The sequence below is a fragment of the Centruroides vittatus genome, unplaced genomic scaffold (assembly GCF_030686945.1).
Source record: "Centruroides vittatus isolate TY-2023 unplaced genomic scaffold, ASM3068694v2 contig_799, whole genome shotgun sequence".
In the NCBI taxonomy this organism is placed as follows: domain Eukaryota; kingdom Metazoa; phylum Arthropoda; class Arachnida; order Scorpiones; family Buthidae; genus Centruroides; species Centruroides vittatus.
In genome coordinates this window covers 1,823,696-1,840,992 of record NW_027122516.1, presented here as the reverse complement: position 1 = coordinate 1,840,992, position 17,297 = coordinate 1,823,696, and the positions used below count along the sequence as shown (strand labels likewise).

The 17,297-nt window shown below is 31.0% G+C and overlaps 1 protein-coding gene across 1 annotated transcript in view; it reads left to right on the top strand.

The window, feature by feature from the left end:
• Positions 1–17,297, top strand: part of LOC136981900 (succinyl-CoA:3-ketoacid coenzyme A transferase 1, mitochondrial-like) — a 156,736-nt gene that overhangs the window by 53,818 nt on the left and 85,621 nt on the right. Inside the window, exons 6-10 of the mRNA XM_067278283.1 lie at positions 1,314–1,420; positions 3,483–3,543; positions 3,612–3,719; positions 9,447–9,561; positions 16,544–16,638. Coding sequence (XP_067134384.1) covers positions 1,314–1,420; positions 3,483–3,543; positions 3,612–3,719; positions 9,447–9,561; positions 16,544–16,638 — 486 coding nt within the window. The remainder of the gene's footprint in view (positions 1–1,313; positions 1,421–3,482; positions 3,544–3,611; positions 3,720–9,446; positions 9,562–16,543; positions 16,639–17,297) is intronic.

Sequence of the window (17,297 nt, the reverse complement as noted above, 5' to 3'; positions counted from 1 at the left end):
GTTTCATATACGACACGTGATCTGTATTCTGTCAATCATACAAATGTCGTAGGTGAAACTCTGATTGGCTATGTGTGATATTTATCGATGCTTACTGCACTAAACGGTCACTGTGCCGGCACGTCACTGTTGTGTGTAAATCAACCCTAAGTGGACAGTCTGTCTTTATGTGCACAATGGTGTAAATAGTCTGAATTTTTATAAAAAGTGCAAAATTGATAAAAATTGTGATTTTTCAACTTATTATTATTCTTTCTTCTTTCTTCGTTGGTTATTTATATACTCTACATTGTTTTTTTTCATCTCTTGGCTAATAACAACTACTTTTGAATAGTAAGAAAAAAGTAAAAATTCTCTTCTCATGCATTATTTGATTTTATATAAAGATAATAGATTTATAAATCTATTAAAGTTTATATTAACAACATTAGTAAAGATATTGCAATTAACTCAATGCTTTTGTGATTTTTACCTTGCCAGCATTACTTCAGATGCATGTTGATGATATGTAACTAAGGAGCAAGACATGACATTAAAGAAAAATTTAATAAATACTAAGGTGTAAAACAGTGATTACCAAATTAGTTGCTACCATGCTACCACCTCCTTAAAGATGGTAGAAGATTTGAGGGGGCACTGGAAGGCAAGGGACGGAAGGGGTGTAAAGACAAGGGAGACAAAAATTCATCTTGAAACAAACAAAAACTAATATAATACATGCACTAAAAGAGGATGCTAGTCTGAAAAGTATGGGAAACAGTGTAGTGAAGCTATGTCATCTTATAATATATCATAATAATATAATTTTCAGAGAAATGTGTGTTTATCATATTGCTATTATTTAATTTTTGGGGACTATTTAATTGTTATTTATTACTAATATGATGCTATATAAGAAGAGTTTTATGTATATTACTAATAAAATTTCTTGACTTATATTTTATTTCTAATGCTTTTAACAAATTCAGCAAGCTTTTGAATAATGGTGGTAGTAAAAGAAATATGAATGTTTGATTAATAATATGAGATAAGACAAAAATACAAAGCAAAGTTGTTCTTTTTCTGATATTGTTATTTTATTTCATTTAAAATATTACTTAGCAACATTACAAATAAAATTAAAAGCCTAATAATATGATATAAAATTTCTTTATGTTGTTTTTGATCATTTGGTAACAAAATTTTCATAATTTTCAAAACTAAAATATACTTATTTTAATGCAAACAGAAGAATATTAGAAACTTCCCTTAATAACGAAGCATAATTTTGTAAATATTAGAAGGTTATTGAAAATTTTTACATTTTCTTTCAGGAACGTATCATAAATGGACGAAATTACATTTTAGAAGAAGCTATTACTGGTGATTTTGCCCTGGTGAAAGCTTGGAAAGCAGACAGAGCTGGAAATTTAATATTCAGGTTAGAGAAAAAAAGAATTATACTAAATTCAATATTAAAATTCCCACTTAAAATTAATTTTAATACAATACATCTAGTAGTAGTTCTTTTTTCATCTCAAAATATCTTATTTTCATATAGAAAATTAATAATTAATAACATTATATTAAAATAAAAAAAACCATTCTTATTTTTGCTGTCATTTATCACTGAAATTGAACCAATTAGGTAATTGATTTAATGATCTGTTAAATCATTTCATTTCAGTCTTTAGACCGGTTATTTGACAAATACAGAATACTGAAAGCTATGGATTTATATTGCACTTCTTAAATTTTAAATAAACTGGTAATTTTATTAGACATTTCATCAGAAAGTTATATATCATTGTCAGTTTAATTAAATTATCCAGTACAGTAGAACAGAGGTGTTAACACTCAGATAAACAAAAATCTGGATTTTCATAATCAAACAGAACCATGCATACATGCTAGAAAAACTCCACATGAATGGATGAAACAGATTGAATGTCTAGATATTGGGGAAGCCTTCAATTGATGGATCTCTAAACATAATTAGATGAGGTGTGATCCACTACTGAAAACTAAATGAGAAAAGTTAGATTAAAAAAAACTGAGCTGTAAATATGATCAAAGCAACAGGTGATTGATTATCTCAATAGAAATCTAGTTGTGACATTAAATTTAAGAAAAAATACAGCAAGAAAGCCAATGTTGTTGATATAAGTACTCAGCAGTGAAAATACACTAAATTGTTTAATTTGTACAATATGACATTTACAATGCCAATGAAACAGACTGATTTTATTATGCCATATCTGGATAGTTTCCTGATATATAAACAATATTGGACTGCAATAATTAAACTAGTACTGGAAAGATAAACTATTAAAAAGGGACGGAAGGGGTGTAAAGACAAGGGAGACAAAAATTCATCTTGAAACAAACAAAAACTAATATAATACATGCACTAAAAGAGGATGCTAGTCTGAAAAGTATGGGAAACAGTGTAGTGAAGCTATGTCATCTATGTCAGTTTTTTAATATTTTTTAATATTTTTTAACAATATTGGACTTATGTAATTCATTGTTTTCCTAAACAATGAATTACATAAATTGTGTTATACTGTTTTAATATGTTAGAAAGTTTGCATTTGGTTAAGGTGCTTAAAAAGGCAGCTTAACAATTTCATATTATATTAATAAGAACAAACAGATGATTTCTGAATGGCTAATAAATTCAGGCATGGTGGAACTACAACAAGTTAAAGAAGTCAAGAAAAATTTTGTTGATTCTTGTTATCTGTGTGGCACATTTTTATTTAGATTGTTTAAAAAAAGATCTACTGGAAATATTTAGACATTTTATCTTGGAAAATTGGTGAAATACACTTGTGAAGCAATTGAAGTAATGCTTGATATATATGTTAAATTGATATTATTTTTAGTATAAATATTTTTTCTAATCTGTACCATTTGTTCCAGAATTTACTTAAACATTTTTATTGTTAAATAAATGGTTTATCTTTTTTGTTTCACGTAAAATTTGGAATGGCAAATTAATTGGGCCAAAGTCTCAATTAACTAGAATCTATTGAAGGAAATAGTTATTCTAAAAATTGTAAACATTACAAGATTTGAAAAAAGAAATTCTAAATCATAATATGATTTAGAATTTTTATGATAATTAATGACTAATATTTACAAAAAAATCCAGAATTTATAATTTCATAAATCCATTATAATAATTAGTTTTATGCTTTTTGTTTTAATTTGAGATATATAACTATTATTCATCTTTAATTTAATGTCATAATGTGGGGGTTAGATGAGTTAAATTCCTTAACTGTTAAGAAAATAAACGAGGGGTTGTGGAGGAGACGAGTAAAGGGAGGCAACAGTTGAAGGAGGTGTGAGGAAGACTGAAAATGGTTACGGACACTAGAACATTATCGTCCTATCCATAATTTGAAGACGATTATAACCACTAGAATATTATTGTCCTTTCTATTTATATTTCTACATATTATATGCAATTTAATATTTTGTTTTTAAAAATTTAGGAAAACAGCCAACAATTTTAATACTCCAATGTGTAAAGCTGCAAAAGTTACTATAGCTGAGGTATGTTTTTGTATAAGAAATAGAGATCCTCCAAAACTGAAAAATAAATTTTAAAATTACATTTACAGGTTGAAGAAATTGTTGATATTGGTTCACTTAATCCTGAAAGTATTCATGTTCCTAGTGTCTATGTGCAAAGGATAATTCAAGGACAAAAATATGAAAAAAGAATTGAAGTAAATATTTTTTTTTTATTTCATTCATTTTAACTTACAAAAAATAACTTTAAATAGAAAATTTGTTAATTCAAATATGTTATGCATTTATTTTTTTATTTTGTATTATATATATATAATAATAATGATATGTAACTATGAATTAGAATTTTTCTGATAGTTAATGAGTAATATTTATAAAAAAGTATATGGTGTAAAGTTAGTATTTTTGGAAGAATCTTTTGAAACAATCCATTTTTATTATGCTATTTATCAAGACTGATGCTTGAAGGACTTTGTGTTTATTTAAACCAGAATTAAACTGAGATTTTGTTTAAATTTTCATTATGAAGTCATTTTTAAAATAAAAAGATTACATAAAGCTTGATATCATATGCAAATATTAAAAAATTAATTGTTATAAATATTTTGGTTGATACAATTTATCTTTTGAAATCTTCTTGGACTAATTTAGCATCATTATTTCAAGTAGAACTTAGTTACAATTAAAAAAACAGAATAACAAATAATTGGGTGACGTTTAAAAGAATTCACATTTCGATTTTAGAATGTATTAAAATTCACAAATTTAAATTGTAAAATTTAATTTAAATAACATGAAATAAAGTTTTAAATAATAAACGTAAACAAATTGTTAAATTATTATATGGTAAGTGTAACAACTTTGAAACAGTAAACACTATTTATTTCTAATATTTCAAAAAATATGAAACTACAGAAATACTAACAGTTGAAGAAGTGAGTGTTTTATTTCATATTAACTGATTTTTAAGATGTTAACGTCTTAACAATAGATCCAAACTATAAGAACAGAACATTAAATTTGAACAGAAAAATGACGTGTTAAGAATATTCTAATTATGTTTTAAAACCTCAGAATTGTTTTAAAAAATTTAATGTCTTGAGAACATTTTATTTGAAATAACACACTTACTTTTTGATTTGTTTAATGTTTTTGTGTTTTTGTTCTTCTGAATATTAGATTAGTGTAACATTATGGTAATTTTAATTAAACCTTACTAGTAATTTAGTATAATAAGTGAAGAGTCTTCATTATTTGGCTATCATTTACAAGCTATATATAGATCCTATGCAACATGACTGTTAACCTCTTCATATTTGTGATGATGAGTCACAAATGATGATTCAGTTTATTAATGTTTGAAATGTCACTGACTTATGGGACAGAGTATCATAAGATTTTCAACATATATATTTAACTTTAGTTCTTAACTGATCTAAACTTAATTTATACATTGCTGAGTTATTATTAACACTTTGAATAAGCAGAAGGAACTACTTTAATGTGAAATGACAAATTGTATAAGAATTTCTTTAGTCTTGGTAATAGAATCAATAACATATATCCTGGTAATCAGCTAAAATTTATATAGAAACTTGAAACTTGTTAATGCTGTTTTCAAATTTTATATTGAATAAGACAAGAGAAAGTATATATCAATTTTCTTTGAGGTCTTTTACATGGAAAAAAAATTCAGACAATCTCTATTTTTATTTTATAACTAGCAGATAAGCCCAGCGTTGCTCAGGCAAAAAGTAACAATAGCGAAGATTAAAATTATTACATTATAGCCAATCTTACCCATTTTTACAGAATGCAAGAATTAGGTTCCACCTGTTTCCAGACTAATCAGAGAATTTTTAGATGGATCTAAAAATTTCTTCGATTTTCCGCGAAAACCACATCTGTGCCTGTAAATCTTGCACGTCGCTTTCTCTTAACACTCCCATTGTTAAGGAATACATTGTTATTCCATCCCCACGTCCACTTCCTGTTCAGATATTGTTAAGGAATACATGTTCCGGGATGTTCCCGAACGTTCCAGAACATTCTGGAATGTTGTGGAATGCTCTCAAATACTCTCGAATGTTCTGGACTGTTCTAGAAATTTCTAGAGGGCGAAACTTCCAGCCCTTATATCTTAAACAGCACATCCTTCAGGTAAAAACGGGAACCTTCTTCACTGTTTGTTTTTATTCATTCACTGCACTACTTTGGAATTTTGGCTTCTTTTTTGGTTCTTCTCTTCGTCACTGATAAGAAACTGATGTTTGAACCCACGACAGATTTTGCTTTATATACCCCCACCAATGGGTAGTTCCAGCCATACAAAAAAGGCTTCGAATGGTCCACAATGTTCCAGAACGTTTCATAATGATCTGGGATGTTCTGTGATGTTCCTGAATGTTCCAGAACATTTTGGAATGTTGTGGAATGCTCTCGAATACTCTCGAATGTTCTGGACCGTTCTAGAAATTTCTAGAGGGCGAAACTTTCAGCCCTTATATCTTCAACAGCATGCCCTTCGGGTAAAAACGGGAGCCTTCTTCATGGATGGGGGACAGAGGACTACCATACCATATAACTCCCTTGATTGTACTGGGACTCATTTTTGAGTTTTAGCGGCACGCACATTGTATACTTACTTTTATAATATATATTGATTTTCATGATTACAAGCTAAAAAAGGTTATTTGAAATTATATTTGTTTAGAAAATTCATTAATTTATGGAAAAATAATAATCAAATAAATTTTAGATTAACTATTATTATTGTAGTAGTTAATCTACTACTATTATTGTACAGTCAAACCTGTTTTTGTGCGGTCTTTTTCTGTGCGAATTTTATTTGTGCGATTTGTTTTGTGCGATTTTTTTTGTGCGGTATATGAAAATTTCAATCAAATTGGAACATAATTGACTCCTGTAAAATTTTTAAAAACTCTATTGGTTGTTTTCTATGACATCAGCAGGTTTTTTCATTTTTTATTCAGTAAAATTTTTTTCTCATACGTTTATTTCGGTCCCCTCTTATTTTAATAGCATAAAAACCATAAATATTATGTTATATTTGAACAGATGCATAAGTTAGCTCTCCTCCAGCTTTAGACTGCAGGTGTGAAATTTCAGGCCTTGTTAGATGAAATAACACTTCCTGCAGCCATATTTATCAAATAAAATCATTATTTAACGATTATTTTTAACTTTTTAATGTTAGATTGGTATTTAAGTGGAAATAATTAATTAATATAAAAATTAAAATTCTTAGAGGATTTTTTTCCCCATTAGGTGTTGCAGAAAAAGGCCCAAGGAGTTAAAAAAGCAATTCCTAGTTATTTCGTACGGTTTCGAGTTATTTTCTACATGAGACTTTTTTTATGCGGTCCCTATTCACCGCATAAAAAAAAATATTTTTTTAATCGTGTTGTGAAAACTATTTTTTATAGCCACTCGTGAAGTTTCGCGCGATTTTTTTTTAATGCATTTTCTTTTATGCAGTCCCCATCCCCCGCATAAAAACTGTACTCTATAAAATTAAATTTTTATTATGTAATATTATATGATATAAATATAAATACAGTGAAATGTTGAAAATCTGGACTAACTGGGGCTAGACTCTATTCAGATTTTCAAATATACATGTAAATTAGCATTTTAAATACTGTAAATTGCAAGTATACTGTAATTCAAGTTTGTGTGTTTAACTTAAAGCCAGTATTTTACAAGGAATGTAGGAACGTTGTGCTTATAGATTCAAGATATCATTTACTGAATCACTATATTTAAAAAAGTACACTAATTATAATTTCAAAATTAAAAAGTTATGAATTTTAAATGAATGTTAGACACAGTTCCTTATAATTTTCACCATATTCAAACAGTCACAGAAACATAAAATATGACAAAGAACTTAAATTCTGAATTGGTTAGGTAAAACAGGCATCACTACAATAATTTTCATGCCAAATACTGTATAAACGTTGCAAAAAGTTCACTGAGTTCGGCGTTATATCCACATTTGCTTGTTGCAAGTACTTTCGACGAACCTTACTGTCGTCGTCATCAGGCGAGTGCATAAATTTGCCAAAAAAACTTTAAATGGAACTAATCTGATGTAGAATAGAATGGATAAAGCTTTGCCAAAGCCGTTAAGAATGCAAAAACAAAAATTCAAAACGTTCTAAAGCCGATCGAGCATCTGGCTCCACGACTAGCGAGGCTGCTCATGTGCAGACCCGAGCTCACGCTATACGTACATTAGACAATGCTAAAATGTGCTCAAATGCTTGTACAGCGTGACCCAAACGTTGGGCAGATCAAGAGTGGGAGTGTTGCATGCGTCCAGAGTGGTGGTAAGGAGGGATTCCCAGATGAAAACAATTTTTCTATCTTTGCAGCTCTTGAGCATAAGTGCTTGTGACCATAGCGGATTGTAACCCTGTTCGAGTACCTTTCTTGTAAGCTCTGTGGAGTGCCTACCCCTCGCCACATCATCTTGGTGCTCGGCAAGGCGGCTGGTAAGCATTCTGGTGGAGGCCCCGATATATCGTATGCTTACTCCTGTTGTGAGATTTTCCAGCGGGACAACATAGACCCCCGACTTCTCGAGCATGGAGAACTTGTCTCTATCATTGCAAAGAAGCTTGCATAAGCTCGGAAGTGGAGCTAATGGTAGTACCAGGTTGTGCTTCCTAAATATTCTGCAGATACATATTGAAAGGGGACCGAGGTATGGCAATGATGTTTGAACCACCAAAAACTCCCTCTTGCTGCTTAGCATGGTGCTTGGAAACAATGATTTCTTTACCCTATTGAGCACATATGTAAATTTTGCACCTGAGAAGCCAGCCGTGCGTACTGCCAAACTGATGTTGTCTAACTCGATATTCGCCAGCTCCTGTGTGGAGGAAAGCAAAAACGCCCTTCTAATGAGGGAGGTGATGGCGGCGCTGACATATCGAGGAGGCTGAAAGGCCTCTGCTGGGATGATGTACGGAGCTATGTTGGACTTGTGGTGTATCGAGAATTGTAGCCCTTCCAGAGACTTGTGTATACACAGGTCTAAGAACGTTATTGCAGCATCGTTCTCTTTCTCCCAGGTAAAATTGATGGAAGGGTATACACTTGAGAGCTGTTGCTTAAAGATAAGAAAGGCCTCCTCTGTGTCTTCCCAGGCTACTAAGACGTCATCTACATAGCGCAGATGCAAGCGGGGAATCGAACGTTCTGCGCTCTATCTCTCTCATGACAAGTTCCACTAAGATGGCAGATAAAGGCGAGCCCATGGGGACCCCTTGCTTTTGTAAATAAATTCTCTGGTTGAAACGGAAGTAATTATGCTCAGTGACGAAAATGAGCACATCCTGCAATCAAGCACCTGCTGGATGCTGAAGCCACTTTTTAGTAGGAGAGAGTTGGCCAGCATTATGGCCTCAAAGGTGGGTACAGAAGGGTATAAAGAAATTACATCTAGCTTGTAGAAGGTGTAGGCGTCATGTCGCAGAGCTCTGAGGCTTGACGCGATGGTGGACTTGGCAATAACAGAAGAGTGAGTGACGTATGGGGAATATTCCTAAGTACAGTATAGTCTATATACTGTACTATAAAAAATATGTTTAAAATGTAAATTAAACATTTTTATGTTCATTTAATGTAATGATCAGTGATTAGCATTTTGGTCAAAAGACAGGTAAAATCTTCCACCCAGACCAAAAGAACATCAACAGCAAAGTTACCATTGAAAGGGTTAATATCCATTTTTTAATGACTGGATTTGGATTTTTGATCTTCAGATTTTCAATGCTTTGCTCTACACCATTTAAGTTTGATGTGTTTTAACATTTTGTAACAAACTTATTTTTAATTTTAAAGCATAAGAATTTAGATTTTGTAATTAATATCATTAATTTTACATATTTTTTTAGCGCTTAACATTAAGAAAGAGTGAAAGTAAAGCAACGTCTGCAAAAAATCCTGCTCAACAAATGAGAGAAAGAATAATTAGGAGGGCTGCTCTCGAATTCAAAAATAATATGTATGGTATCCTTTGCATTTTAATCACATTTATAAATTTTAAATATATTATTAATTAAATACAGTTTAAATTAATTTGAATTGCTTTTAACAATCAGATATATTATAAGAGCTATAATAAGATACAAATAAACAAAGATACTTGTATCCTGTTAATAAAGAGTTGGTATGATATAAAATATTGTAATTTTGTTTATCAGATAAATTTAATTTCCTTAGTCAAAAATTATCTTCTATTTTTCTAAAATATAAAAGTAGATAATAGTTAAAAATAGAAAATTTTCTTTGATTCAGAAAGTTAGTTAAATTTGTTGTTCAGAAACAATTGAGGGCAAGCATTCATCTTCCATAAATAATAATAATTTTTCTTCATTCTCTATGTAATATAAAGAGCATACAGAGCTATTGAGCAATATTTCTATTAGAATAATTGCTGAAAAGTTAATTACTAATTAATCAGTAAATTACTTACTGAAAAATAAGTTTAATTAAAAAAGCATATTGGGGAGGTTGGCTCGGCTTCGATGCTGTTGGTGACTTTTTGTTTCAACTTTGAAGTGTTGTTGAAGTGCTTGGGTTTTTTCTAATGTTATGAAGAGCTACCAGATGATTCAATTTAAAATGAATAATCTAGGTTTAAAGTTAATTAAAGGTCTACTATTAATTTCAGGGATTGAACCCAACCCTGGTCCGTTATCGAGATCCCCTCCGGACATCGAGAGGGTGGATATGCAAAAGAGAGATCGAGGCAGACCTCGTAAGGGGGATTCTGGTGAAACTGAAAGATGTAATTTAACTGATGCTGTTGAAGAGGATCTTGTTTTATTAGACGGAACACCATTGAAACAGAATCTGGTGGGAGTAAGAGATGCAAATATTCAGGACTATTTTACTTTGTCAGCTGTTGTGGAGGATGATCTTGGTGAGAAACCGCATTACACTATTAAAGCAGTGTACGATCTAATTCAGGAGAAGTTCTCTCAACTCTCGGCTGATTTGAGTGCAATTAAGGAAGAACTAAGTATATTGAAGAAGAGATATGATGACCTAAAGGAGGACTTGAATATTGTGTCTCATAAAGTGGAAAAATTGGAACAGGATGTTAATTACGACAGTCTGTTGAGAGGTAAGATAGAATTTCAATTAGAAAAGTTATTAAATGAAAAAACGAGGAACAATATTGTTATCTTTAATTTCTCGTTTACAACTGAAGACCCGTCTGCCGAGATTTCTCGTTTTATTAGAAATGGGTTAGGTGTAGAGGAATTTTGTTTGACCAGTTTGGTCAGAATTTCCAGAAATGATACCAAGTCTATAGTCAAAATCTCCCTTGGTTCTGTATATGAGAGAAACTTAATCCTGCATGTATTTTGGAAGGCAAAGCCTAACTTGTTGAAAAGGTATAAGGAGAATATAATATTGATGGCTGACTTATGTAAACGGTCTAGGGTCAGGAGGCAAAAACTAGTTGCAAGAATTGCCCAGGAGAAGTCCAATGGCCATAAAATCATCGTTAGAGATGATTATTATATTAAGAATGGCTTAATGTTCACATACGATATATATTCAAATGAAATCATCCAATTAGACCATTTTTTATAAGGAACCAGGGGTCTCGCACTGGAAATCTGCCAAGGCTGACGAATGATAGTAAGGAGTTATTAAATGGCTTAAGGATCAATAACTTTGTGACTTGGTGAAATAACAACCTGAACTCAATGGTTTTGACTTCTCTGGGGTTGGGTCATTGCGCCGTTGCTGGGAATGCTTACATTACCTTCTGGAATATCCAAGGTATGGTTAATAAGATTAGTGACCGATCCATAAAGCATTACCTAATGTCAAACGATGTTGCTGGTATCTCTGAGACTTGGTCGATCAGTTCTAGTTTTTTGGAGAACATGGTACAGGATGATTTCTGGTTAACTCATAGTGCAGCACACAAGGAACGAAGATTTGGTAGACCGGCAGGAGGCCTTCTATTATTAATTAAGAGATCGTTTGGTTACTTAAGGTAATGTACAAGTTAAACCTTGGTATATTTTTAATTTAATTGGGCTAAATCCCAAACTTCACAAATTGTGGAGAACGAGGTTATTAGGAATTATATTAGTATATATTAACTCAACTGCAAATTATAGTAATTACATCGAGGAATTGCAAATAGTGATTAACCGTTGGAGTAATATTACAGACTGTTGGATCTTGGGGTGAGACTTTAATGCCCGTATTGGCGAAAATATGGATGTAGTTTATCAAGGAGATAATCCGGTTATTAATAACATTAGGAAATCCAAAGACAGTGTGATTAACCCGGCGGGAGGACGTTTCTTGGAATTTTTGCAGGATAACAATTTAACTATACTAAATAGAAGAATAGCTGAGGATGTTCCGGAGAATATACGTTCCTGAGTCTCATTAGGAAATCTGTTATTGACTATATTCTAGTCAATGAAGATATGCTTTATTTCTGCCAGTCAATGTCGGTGGTTGACAATGATCAGTCCAATCATTTTCCAATTCAGCTAACCCTATTGTGTCACTTGAGGGAAACAAATTCTTTATATCCTGGTGGTCAGAAGCAATTAAGATTTGACAAAATAAGAAGCTTAAGATTTAATTTACAAAGGTTAACAAGAGAAGTTCCAGAGAGGTTTCACGAAGTGTTAAATCAAGAGGATAAGTTAAGTCTGCTGGTTAACTATGAAATTTTTATTAGTTTATTAAATTCGTGTCGTGCTAAATTTTGTTTCAAAAGTTTGCCACGAAGGTTTATACAAAGTTGGTACGACAATAAATGCTATTATCATAAGAAGAAAAAACAGCAAAGTTTGAATCAGTTTAGAAAATCTAATAAGGAAATTGATTGGAAGAAATATATTGATAATAAAAGAATTTATAACAATTTGATTAGAGCAAAACGAAGAAGATATTATACTGATTTAAACAAATATTTAATAGAAACCAAAGATTCCAAAAAATTTTGGGAAGTGATCAATAGTTTTCGACGACCTGTTGTTCATTCGAAAAGATCCATTAATATACCTTTAGTTGAATGGAATAAATTCTTTGATAATTTTTCGACTAGATATAAAGATAAATTGGCTATTACTAGAATGGGAAAATTGAAAGAAATGGAGTTTTTGCCAATGGAAGAGGCCTTTAATATACAAAAACTTCAATCATGTGTCAAGAATCTCAAAACTAAATCGGCCCTGGGTTTTGACGGGTTTCCTAATAAAATATTAAAACTTCTACCCATTACAATTTTAAAATATATAATCAGGCAATACAATAGATTTTATGTAATGGGTGTTATTCCTAACTCATGGAACCGTGTGGTTTTTCAAATGGTGTATAAGAAAGGAGATAGAGCCAATCCAGCTAACTATCGCCCGATAGCTCTACTTTCGACATTTCGTAAACTTTTTACTGCTATGTTGTCTACAAGATTTATTGAATGGATTGAATATGAGAATCTGTTAAATCCAACCCAGTTTGCCTTCATTTCAAATCGTGGTACTCAGTTAACTTTGTTTGTTTTGTTGGCCACTATCCAGATCCAGCTATTTAAAAAAAGACACAAAGTTTTTGCTCTGTTTGTTGATCTTGAGAAGGCGTTTGACTCAGTGAATGTTCGGGTTTTACAGAATAAAATGTTACATTGTGGAGCGGATAGTTATATGGTTAAATTGGTCGGTCTATTGTTTGGGCATTATGAGATGATCTATAGATGTAATGATGAACAGGGATGTCTTCGTTCGATTGATCGAGGCCTGTTACAGAGAGACCAAGGGTCTCCCTATTTGTTTAATTTTTATACTTATGATATTAATGATATTTTAGATAATGAGGATGATGGATTCACGATAGGTAGTACTGTGGTCCACTCTATCTCGTATGCCAACTATATTGTTATTCTAGCACCGACAGCAGTCACTCTTAGAAGAAAAATACAACTATTAACTATGTACTTTTCTCAATTGGATTTGAGCATTAATCCTAAGAAATCTCACATAATGATATTCAGGAATGGAGCAAGACTTCCTAAGAAAAATATGTCTTTTTATATATTAATAATAGAGATTGATGTGGTCAACGAAAAAAAATTTCTAGGAGTAATTTTTTCACCTTTGCTTTCTTTTGAAAGACAGATTAAAGATATGATGGTCAAGGCCAATGGGTTAATCCAGGGTGTTATGAAGCTGTGTGCCAAGACGCATTTGGATTCTATCCAAACTCAGTTTAACCTATTTCAGTCCTTGGTTTTTAACTCGATGAGCTATGCATCTCCTTTATGGTGTCTCTCCAATGTTCAGAAGCTGGAAATTATACAGAATAAATTCATACGTAGGCTGTTTTGGTTGGATTATAAAACCCCTGGAAGTATGTTAAGACTGGAGATAAGCAGATTTAGCCCTACGGCACTCTTCATAAAAAGATGTATAAAGCTGATAATTAAGCTAAGAGACAGTGGTGAAATTATGTACAATCTTTTATATCAATTATATAAGAATTCCATACAGAAACCATCTAAAAGAAACTGGGTTTTTCTAATTTCTAAAATGATAAATGGTTTTGGCTGCTCAATTGAACCATTTATATTCTCATCGGATCTTGAAGAAGAACTGTGTCAGCAACTTATCCGAAATGTACTTGATATTTCTCAATCGCGAGACATAGAAGACACTCGTTTAAGAATATCACTAAATTGTTATAGTTTGATATTGTTATATCCAAGTAATAATAGCTATATATTTTCAAATTTACCATTTAAAATGAAGAGACTTTTTATTCAACTTTGACTTAATTCTAATACTCTAATGATAGATAACAAACTCTATATATATGAGAATAATTTATGCCCAAGATGTCACATGTCCTTTTCCAAATTTCATCTGATCTGTGAATGTGAGAAGAGCATAGAGTTAGGGCAGAAATATGATCTTATTGGTCTAAATGAATGTGATTCGGTGGAAGCGATGTATAGAATGTTCCATTGGCCAACATATTGATTTATTTGCAATTTATATAACTATGTTATAAAGTTTTTTAATACTTAATTGTTTTTGTAATATTCTTTATGATACATTTAAGTGGAATAACTCCCTTTGTGACAGGCTGGTGCCTTATACTAATAAATTTGATTTGATTTGATTTGAAAAAAGCATATCATTAGTATATGTTATATGCATATAAACAATAACATATCTTCCATTCTTTTTATTTTTTTCTTAGAAAATAAATGACAATTAGTTTACATAGAAAATTTTTAATTTTTGAGCATTTCTAAAACAAACCTATCTTACTGTAAAGCTTTCTGAAAGAAATTGTGTAATAAATTTGATATTTGAGGATATGAAGAAATTTTCTGGTTAAAGTTTTACTGTGTATTATTTGTAAAAGAAACCAATTAGGATTAAGTGCATATTATCTCTTGTGTTTTTAATTTAACACTCGAAAAATGATTTTTCACTTATTACTGATTATAACTTACAATGTGAGGTTTTACTATTGATTTTTATTGTTCTTATTCTAATTAAAAATAGTGTATTTAATTTTAACAATAATTTTCAAGTATTATATTTACCATATTATTGTAAAAGTGTATTCAGCTAAATTTAATTATAAAATAAATTATAATAAATTATGCTTTACACGAACAGAAGAATTCAAATTAAAATTTTTAAATCATCTTCATAAATACTAAATTAACTTTATTTTATCTCATGGAGATTCAACACAAAATCCAGTTACACAATCTACACTACTAAACAGTTTGTTTAAAGTTAAACAATATTTAATTAAAATAATTAATTAAAAGCACTTTTTTCTCATTTACAACTTGAGCTTCTTCAGTCAATGCTGTTCTAAAATGAATCAAATTTAAATGATTGAGTTACAGATGGTTAAATACTCATAACATAAAAAATATGACTGTCAAAACCGTTTCTTTATAATATTTTGAAAGATTATATTTTCATAGATGAAATAACATAATTCCATAAATTTGATATTTTGAGTGTGGAAACATTGCACATATAGGCAGTCCTCTACTTATGAACATTCGACTTACGAATTTTCGAAGTTACGAACAAAGCCGACAGATGGTGGGTTAAGGTGCAGTTGGTTATTTTTTATGTATAGTCAAGTTTATTTTTGAAGTTTTATGTATGTACAAATGTACATACGTATGTACTGTAAATGTTTTAACATAATAAAACATTTACAGTACATACATATGTACATTTGTAGTTGTTTTAAATGAGTAATTTTAATAAATAATGTACTGTACATGTGATTGATTTGAATTTATACTTCCCTTTAACAATCTTAATTCAACATTATTCAAGTAGCCTAAACATTACATAATTGTAAAACAACGTTGTATTTGAGTTTTTGCGCCAAACATCGTCTTTTCGAGTTACGAACTTTTCGACTTGCAAACGACCGCTACGAACGGATTAAGTTCGTAAGTAGAGGACTTACTGTATAATATATTTTAATATATAAAATTTTTCCAAGAATTTAAAATTGTTTGATTTTATGATGTAAATCAAAGCTTCACTTTATCCTATAAGTATTTCTTCCTTGTTTCTCTGATGATATCCTCTATATGCCCAAACACTTTCTACTTTCCCATCTGTCCCCATCATTACAAAGTTATTGTAATGATAGCAGACAGATATTATTAGAAACACAAAGAAGCAATACTTTAATATATGTTAGGACAACTGAAAGAAATTTAAATAATCATATTACAGAACATCAAAGAGATAATAAATACCAAAGAAGAACAGAATTAAAATTATTTTATAAATCAATTCAAAATGTCTAAAAATATACTATATACAGTATTGATGCATAAAAGCATAATACAATTGCTTTCTTTATTTTCTAATCTAATAGTTATGCTGCTTCATTCAGAAAATAATAAATGTAGTTTTTATGAAATGGTAAATTAGAAAATTTCCTTATTAATTTTCAGTAAATTTAGGAATTGGTATGCCGATGCTTGCCAGTAATTACATTCCATCTGATATTACAGTGCATTTGCATAGTGAAAATGGTATCATGGGGTTGGTAAGAATTTATATTAATTTTTTATTTTTACATAAATTCTAAGAAATCTGCTTTAGATGTATTTCTAAGATTTTTAAAAACATTAATTTTTTTAAAAAAATAATGTATACTATATATTACATTTTTGAAATTCTCTCTCTCTTTCTTTGCGTTTTCCCATAATAGGGGTTAGCTTTGTTGCAACTGTCGTCTCCACTTGGCACAGTCTTTGGCATCTTCTGGGTTGAGGTTTGCAATGTCCATGTCCTCTCTGATGGTATCCATCCATCGTTTCTTGGGCCTTCCGCATGGGCGGTGCCCTCCTGGGTTCAGTTACATGGCTGTTTTTGCTACTGATGTGTCTTTGCCGTGTAGGACATGTCCACACCATCTTAAGTGGGCCTGTCGCATTTTCTTGTCAATTCCTTTTATTCCCAATCATTGTCAAATGTTGTCGTTTGTTACATAGTCAAATCGGGTTAGGCCCAGCATCTACCTTAACATCTTCATCTCTATTACATGTAGAGAGTGTTCATGTTTCCTTGCTGTGGGTTAGCATTCAGCTCCATAAAGAGCTGCTGGGCGGACCACTGTTTTATAAATTTTTGCCTTTAGATGTTCAGGCATTTTTCTATCATGCAGGATGCCCGTGGTTTGTCACCATTTGAGCCAGGCAGCAT